Consider the following 8,746-nt stretch of genomic DNA (forward strand, 5'->3'; position numbering starts at 1 on the left):
CTTTGTTCATAGTTTACTTCAGTAATTACACTAAGCCTTCAATGTTAGGTATTCTCCCATTTTAGTTTTCTAATGTCTAGCTAATTTTTTAGCAATGCAACTGCGCCATCTACTGCTAAACGAAATACTAACCCCTCTTCCCAATCACTCTGAACATGTACAGACCCTTTTTTCTTTTGGCGTGATAATTGCTTCTTTATTCTCCTCTGAAACCAAGACACAAGTACTGTAAGAAGACTCTAACATGTTAATAACCAGAGAGTTTGATAGCACATCCAACTTCTTCTGCTCATCACCAGTCACATTCACAGTGCCTGCAATTCCAAACCTATGGGAAGAAGGGGACACCATTAAGATCATGAGCATATTTTATATAGTAAGAATTTGCTTTTAAATACTGTGGCTTGTTTTTGAGCTCCCTTCTTTTTCTTCCTGACATTCAGGATTCAAATTATTTAATAGTCCCATTGGAATTTCCTATAAAAATGTCTAACATGGCTCCTTTATGTAGCTAGTAGTTCTAAAACCTTTTACAACTGATATATGCCAATGATTATCTTTGTTGGAACTTATCTGCTCATGGGACTCCAGTGGAAGGTCATTGTCTTTTCAGTACTATGGTCTATGTTGAGTTTTAGCTTTTCTGATGATGTGCTACTTAGACTCCCAAACTACTGTTTACAATCACATAAAACTATCAGAAGATAACAGTCATTCTGCAACTGTACATCTGTCGGAAATGAACAGATCACACAAGTCAACTTTGTTGTTGTTGTTGTTAGTGGATGCATTCCAACTTATGTAAATAAATAATAAATAAAAATTTTATTTATATACCGCCCTTCCTCAGATCAGGGCGGTTTACAGCAATATTTAAACAACAATCCACATTAAAACATAGCACACAATAAAGCAGTTACCATAAAAACAAAAACAAAAAGCCCCGAGTTAGCTAGTCCTTTTGCCGGTGAGAAGGAAGGAGGTACATAGGACTCTTAGTCGGGGAATGCATTGCCAAAAAGGAAGGTCTTTAGATCCTTTTTGAATTGGGCCAGGGAGGTGGCCGAGCGGAGCTCTATGGGCAGCATATTCCAAAGGGCCGGGGCGGCGATGGAGAATGTCTTCCTAGAGGTGGAGACAAGCCTAGCCCCGGGAACCCTAAGTAGCTGCTGCCCAGATGTTCTGAGGGTGCGGGACGGAATATATGGGGAGAGGCGGTCCTTCAGGTATCCTGGGCCCAAGCCATTTAGGGCTTTATAGGTCAATACCAACACCTTATATTGCGCCCGGAAGCGAATGGGCAGCCAATGGAGATCTTTTAGCACTGGTGTTATGTGGCTGGCCCTGGAAGTACCAGTGACCAGCCTGGCTGCCATGTTCTGCACCATTTGTAGCTTCCGGGTTTGGTACAAGGGTTGCCCCATGTAGAGTGCATTGCAGAAATCCAGTCTCGAGGATACCAGAGCATGTACCACAGTTTCAAGGTCCCTCTGGGCCAGGTATGGGCGCAGCTGGCGAATAAGCCGAAGCTGATGACAGGTGCTCTTGACCGTCGCATTCACCTGAGCAGTCAGGTGAAGGTACGAGTCAAGAAGCACCCCCAGACTGCGCACGGAGTCCTTCACAGGGAGCATGACCCCGTTCAGGACAGGTGGAACCACCGCCATTCCTGGACCAGGGGAACCTATCACGAGTACCTCCGTTTTCTCTGGATTCAGTTTGAGTCGGTTTTCCCTCATCCAGCCCATTACTGACTCCAGACAGGCCACGAGAGGAGAGACGCCATCCTCAGTCACTGCATCAGTCGGAGACATAGAGAAGATTATTTGGGTGTCATCAGCGTACTGATAACCCCGCGCCCCATGTCTCCGGATGATCTCTCCCAGCGGTTTCATGTAAATGTTAAATAGCATGGGAGACAGAATGGTTCCTTGAGGGACCCCAGTTTTAAGGGCCCGCTCATCGGAGCACACGTCTCCCAGCTGCACCATCTGGGACCTCCCGGAGAGGTAGGATCGGAACCACTGGAGCGCAGTGCCCCCGATTCCCACCTCAACCAGGCGCCCCAGAAGGATACCATGGTCTATGGTATCGAAAGCCGCTGAGATGTCCAAGAGCACCAGCAGGGACACGCTTCCCCTGTCAGTGCCCAGACGGAGATCATCGACCAAGGCGACCATGGCCGTCTCAACCCCGTAGCCCGCCCGAAAGCCAGTTTGAAATGGGTCCAGATAATCCGTTTCATCCAAGACCCTCTGAAGCTGGAGTGCAACCGCCCTCTCGATCACCTTCCCCAAAAATGGCAGCAGTGAAACTGGCCGATAATTATTATACACCAGGGGGTCGAGGGAGGGCTTTTTTAATAAAGGTTTTACAATGGCCAATTTTAATTCTGATGGAAATTGCCCTTCCCTCAGGGATGTATTAATAATCCGTCGCAGCAACAAAGTTACTGCCGGTCCCCCCTGGGCTGCTAGCCACGAGGGACAGGGATCGAGAGAGCAGGTTGTCTTCCGAACACTTCCGAGGATCTTGTCCACATCATCAGTACTTACCAACTCAAATCGATCCAGTTTAACAACGTCCACGGAGGCTCTGGATGCCTCTACCCTAGGTTCTGCCTGAATGTCAGCGTTAAGACCTTCGCTTATCCGAGAAGTTTTATCCGCGAAGAAGTTATTAAATTGGTCACAGCAGGCCTTAGAAGGTTCAAGGATCTGGTTCAGGGCAGGAGGGAGCTGAGTTAGCTCCCTGACTACCCTGAACAACTCTGCTGGCCGCGACTCCGCGGACACGATACGAGCACCATAGAACAAGTTCTTTGCTGCTCGTATCGCCTCTCCGTAGTCCTCTAACCGTTGGGCTAGGAGAGTCTTGTCGTCTAAGCGAAGGTGTTTTCGCCAACGGTACTCTAGCCGTCGCAGCTCCCGCTTCCTTGCCCGGAGATCTTCCGTATACCAGGGCTTACGTTTGGAAGTGGGTCTGAGAGGGCGCTTGGGAGCGATACTGTGTATAGCCCTCGAGAGACCGGTATTCCAAATACCAGTCAGGGCATCAACAGAGTCGCCGTCACTTCCAACCATGTATCCCTCTAGGGCTTCCTGGAACCTTTTGGGTTCCATTAGCCTTCGAGGGTGGACCATCCTAATAGGTCCACCACCCCCGGGAGGGATCTGGGTAGAGACCTTGATTTTCGCCTCAACCAGGAAGTGATCCGTCCATGGCAGGGGGGAAATATTAGATATTTCCACCCACGGATTTTCCGCATCAGAACAGAAGACCAAATCGAGAGTATTACCCGCACAATGCGTAGGACCCAGATCTCAAGGTGACCCTATCATGGGGTTTCTTTGGTGAGATTTGTTCAGAGGGGGTTTGCCCTTGCCTTCCTCTGAGGCTGAGAGAGTGTGACTTGCCCAACATCACCCTGTGAGTTTCCATGGCCAAGCAGGGATTCAACTGATGGTCTCCAGAGTTGTAGTCCAATGCTCAAACCACTACAGCATGCTGGCTCTCACAAATCAACTATTAGTAAAACATTATTATTACACCCCTTGAGAAATGATACAGGACCACTTATGTGTGATTTGTAGCTCTGTCATGTACACTCAGAGGTAACACCTGTTGATTTCATTTGAGGGTAAGTGCTTAGGAAAACTTGAAAACTGTTGCCTCACTACTAATTAAATGAACCAGTTCTCAAACCATCCATTCATTCAACACATGAGTCACCTCTACCGATGAAGGTCTCCAAGTGGTATATACAAACACAAAATAAAGCACAGCAGTGTAAACTTAAAATAAGTTGACAAAATAAGACACAATATAAAATTCTGTTAATTATAATTTTAAAACCTGTAAGTAGCCAGAGATAGCTTAAGCAGATCTTAGAAAAGGTTACTTTTTAGATTACATCTTCCAGAATTCCCCAGCCAGCATAGCCAGACTTATGGTTGAAAAAGGTAATTTTTCAGACTCTTGAGTTTAAGATGAAGTCCTACAATGTTTGGAACACCAACTCCTATAAGATCTTCGTGCGATACTGAAAAATGGGCAAAGCTGGCATCAGATGTGCCTCTTGGAGAGGATATTCCACAACTGGATGACCACAGCTGAAACGACCATTCACACACAGCTACCCTCTGAATACCAATGTGTATTAATGCCAACAACAGGTTTTATGTATACATCTCTGTGTATAGAATAATCATTAAAAGAACGCAGTCTTCATGCACAAAAATATCATAGAACCTCAGAAGAGAAAAAGGACAACACATTATTAGGGAAAATTAAAAAAAAAAATCTGGAGTAACAACAGTGTAATGGTAAATCACTATGGTGAGCTTGGGGTTCAACATGCCTTTATTTCTAACTAGGCCAATGTACATCCTTTCATTAAATAGCAGGATATATTTATCTTGCAATCTGCTGTTTTGAATATTGCTTTATGGTCTCATTATATTTTTATTATTATATTTTGTTTTTTTAAAGAGTATTATAACTGGCCGCACAAACACTGGAGGACAGTACACAAATTTCTGAAATAAATTTGTAATACTTGTAGTAAGCTACAAGTAGAATTTTCTAAACTTTTACAAACAAGTGATGGGACCCAGACTTAGTCATGACAAGAGAAGACCCACTGAAATCAAACAGTATTAAGTTAGTATTAATATACCCCACTAAAATTCATTCCAAATTGACTAAACTTGAATCCAATCCAAAAACTGGGCAAATAGGATGGCAGATTTAGAGGCAGAGCTTGGAAGTACTGCAATAACAACAACAACAACAACAACTATTATTATTATTATTATTATTATTATTATTATTTCTACCCCACCTCTCCAATAAGATCGAGGCAGCATTATTTGCATTATAAACACCAGGTGGTGAAATGATGGGTAATGTAATTACATTTTTGTGTCGGAATACTGTATTATTCAGTTTTGTTTTGTTTTTCTTATTATGGGGGAGAAAAATATGTTCTGAACATTTTGGGTCAATTCTCTCTGCCTCTCCACCCCTTCTTCCTTTTTAAGATGGATGTCTCCACCCAGAACTGAAAGGTGGCAAGTTATGTAGTGAATTAAGTAACAACTACTATTATTTTTTTATTTATTGGTTAACTTTATTTATATGCCACCTTTCTCCCAAGGTAGCTTCCAGAAAAACAAATTAAAAACATTTACAAAATTTTTTGTTAAAACCAATGTAAAATCCCCACACTAGAATCATAGAATCATAGAGTTGGAAGAGACCAGAAGGGCCATCCAGTCCAACCCCCTGCCATGCAGGAAATCACAATCAAAGCATCCCCATTGACAGATGGCCATCCAGCCTCTGCTTGAAGACCTCTAAGGAAGGAAACTCCACTACACTTCGAGGGAGTGTGTTCCACTGTCGAACAGCCTTTACTGTCAGGAAGTTCCTTCTAATGTTGAGATGGAATCTCTTTTCCTGCAGCTTGCATCCATTGCTCCGGGTCCTAGTCTCTGGAGCAGCAGAAAACAAGCTTGCTCCCTCCTCACTAAAACACTAAAACACTATAAAACTGTTTGAAATCATACAAAAGTTAAAAACAGGTAATACATACATTTCCTTTACATGCAATGACTATGTAATGAGCAAATACTATGTAATGAGTTACACAATGAGTTACAACTGAAAAATAACTTTCCAAGTGCTGATGGGAGAAGTAGGATTATATCCAATCAACGAAGAGACATATGTGTATAAACTTGATCAAGGAAGTCACAACCCTGTGTTTACAAGATCTGAGCACAGCTATTGATAACAGGAACACTTGGAGATCTCTCATTCATAAGGGTTCTCTAAGTCTAAGTCAACTATTAACAATTAACAACAATAACATTGTGAAGAATGCCCAAACTTTAAGTGGACATTCTGTTATTGCAATCTTTCTTCACCCTTTCCATGGATTTATTGCAACATCTGCATAGTCCTACAATAATATAAGCCACATAATAAAAAGGAGGAGCAGTTAAATGAGTGTGTAACAAAGACTTGTCTCCCATGCATTTTTACAGCCTAATGCAGAATCTACTCCTTACCAATTATTAAAATATTTTGCTTCATAACTATAGATATATCAGGTAATAATTAACATGGCCATCATTGTAAGTAGGACTCTTTCACTCTGTAACTGGAAGGAACACCCTTATTACAGGTTAGGGAAAGAAGTGATGAAACACTAGTTTAAGAGGAATGGTTTTCCTTGGTGAAATATTAAGCATGTTTATTCAGAAGCAAGCCCAATGGAACTTATTTTCTAATAATTGTCCTTAGGATGAAGCCTTAGGGTGGAATCTTATGCATATTTATTTGGGAACAAGCTTCATAGTTCACAGTGGCCTTTATTTCCAGGTACATTTGCAAAGGATTACACTTATTGCTTTAGTTACTTGTTGAGATTCTCACAATTTGTATTGTACCACTTAAATTGTTTTGTGTATGCATGAGTGTGTGTGTGTTTCCTAGTGCAGACAATTGTAAAGAGTTATATTTTATTATTTATGGATGAATTGAAGACAGGACTTGATTCATTCATTTGAATATTGAATATTAAATCAGAAGAGTAGTCTGACTGGCTTTTATAGTATAGCTTAGAAACCCGCTTGTGTTGTTTGTGTTACGGAACCAATGGAGCTTGGTCTACTTCAGAGTATGCAATATTAAATGCATCTTCTGACTGCATCTTCTGTTACATTTGAAACCAAGTTGGCTAGCTTAGATCTATGGGCCAGCTTGTTTGACCTTGACTGCAACAGAGGTGGCAAAGTTATTCTTGTTTCTTTAAGCTGATTTCATAATGTTAAAGCAAGATATATGGGTTACGCAATCCACATTACTGAAATAGCTATAATACAAAAAGTAAGTGTTATTCCTCTTCTTACAAGTTTTGAAAGCTTAAGCGGTTTCATTGCTTTTGTGTTCTGATTCACTGAATCACAGAATATCCAAACACTGGTAAAAGGTTTTGTTTATACTCCTAGTCAAATCAAATTCTCTTTCCCTCTTCTGAAACTCGGCAAAATTTGGCCAAATAATGAATTAGGCAACATTTGGCAAATAGCCAGTTGAAAGATAGTAACAGAAATGTTTATTCACTTTTTCATTCGTTTTGATTCTAAGAGTAGGATTCCTTCCTTCCATGCAAAGGCTATAAAAGTTACTTTATGACGACAACTCCCAGAATTCCCCAGGCAATATGTTACTGGCTGTGCTGACTAGGGGATTCTTGGAGTTACAATCCTCAAAGGTAACTTTTCCAAGTTATATTATAGCTACATAGAATTTCCAAAGTGCAATTCGAGTTGTATTTTAGTGCATGCAGTGTTGAAACTATGGCTCCCTACATCCCAAATCTAGTAACACTGATTTTTTATTTTATTTTATTTTCCCCATTCTGTTCCACTTACATATGTGCAAGTCCTGCCTTTCGGACTGCTGAAGAGATGGCCTTGATGGCAGTGAGAATAGAGTTCAAGAGTTGGGTTAGTTCTCCTGTAGCCCCTTTAACCCGCCGTCCTTTCTCCATGACAAACCGGTTTAGGGTTAACATATCTGTTTCAAAGGGGCTTCTGTCCGACATCTTGGCTGGCAAACAGGATTTATTTTCTTAGATAGAATCGAGTGGTTCCTTTCCTCTCAGTGTTACTGCTGTTCAATGACAGTTTTATTTTAAGGAGAAGTTGTTGGCTTGCACGCTGGGGATGGTTTAGTAAAAGATTCCCGAGTCCATGTGACTTAAATACTTGGAATAGACATGCAATACAATTCCTCTGGTCTTCAAGGCTTCAAGAGGCTTATATACTGCCCGTCTGAGGCTGAAAGAGTAAGACTTGTGCAAGGTCACCCAGTGACCAAGTTGAGATTCAAACCCAGTTGTGGTCCAATCAGGGACATAGCCAAGTGGAGGGGGGTCCAAACACCCCCTTCCATTAGATACAATGAATGGTCTGCACCACTGCACGCAAGCCCCATTATAATGGTGGCACTTAGTCTGGAACCCCCCCTTCCCAAAATCCTGGCTACATCCCTGGTCCAGTGCTCAAATCACAGCACCACACTCGCTCTCACCTTAAGAGAATTTGTGTCCATTAGGCAGAGTAGACAAATATTGAAGAAAAAAATGATGGCAGATGTAAAGTGTAAGTAAAATAATAAATTAAAATTAACCTGTGGCAGAAACATATGAGAATGGAGTTTACAGTAGCAATACAAAAGATAGGAATAAAATAAAGCCCTGAGAAAAATGAACGTATGTAAGGATGAATCCAAACTTCCATAAAACCGTTGAGGGCTTATTGCTAGGGCTCCATAAAGCACTCTCTCTTAATGCCATTAAGCTTATTTCCACAAATGGCCCAAAATGAACCTCATTATCAGAGCAAATCTATTAATATCTACTCAGAAGTGAGCCTCGCTGAACTGAACTTATTTCTAGATAAGTGAATACAGTATGCTTCCTAAATGACCCAAGTCCATGACATGGAAAAGTGCCTCTTTGATAAAAATGGAGCAGTTGTTGAGATCCCAGCAGATGCTTCATTTTTTCCAGGGTGATTTCTCCAGGCTGCATGAACAGCTGTACTGTGTTTATCAAATGGCAAATGAAGAACTTTCCTGAGATCTTGAGACTGGCCCAATACAATTCTAAATTTAGCTCAGCAAGAGCAAAGCTAACTTGTACTTATATTGTAATATCCAAAAGTACCCAAGC

General features: G+C 41.6%; 1 protein-coding gene across 1 annotated transcript in view; it reads right to left on the reverse strand.

Moving 5' to 3' along the window:
- LOC149323669 (fructose-1,6-bisphosphatase isozyme 2) overlaps positions 1–7,769 on the reverse strand; it is a 58,107-nt gene extending 50,338 nt beyond the window's left edge. Inside the window, exons 1-2 of the mRNA XM_089490859.1 lie at positions 7,443–7,769; positions 166–328 (exon numbers count right to left, since the gene is read on the reverse strand). Of these exons, the coding sequence (XP_089346985.1) occupies positions 166–328; positions 7,443–7,615 (336 nt within the window). The 5' untranslated portion in view covers positions 7,616–7,769. The remainder of the gene's footprint in view (positions 1–165; positions 329–7,442) is intronic.
- Between the last annotated feature and the right edge of the window lie 977 nt (positions 7,770–8,746).

The sequence above is a fragment of the Sceloporus occidentalis genome, unplaced genomic scaffold (assembly GCF_023333645.1).
Source record: "Sceloporus occidentalis isolate IW3139 unplaced genomic scaffold, rSceOcc1.0.p SCAF_1, whole genome shotgun sequence".
Lineage (NCBI taxonomy): Eukaryota > Metazoa > Chordata > Lepidosauria > Squamata > Phrynosomatidae > Sceloporus > Sceloporus occidentalis.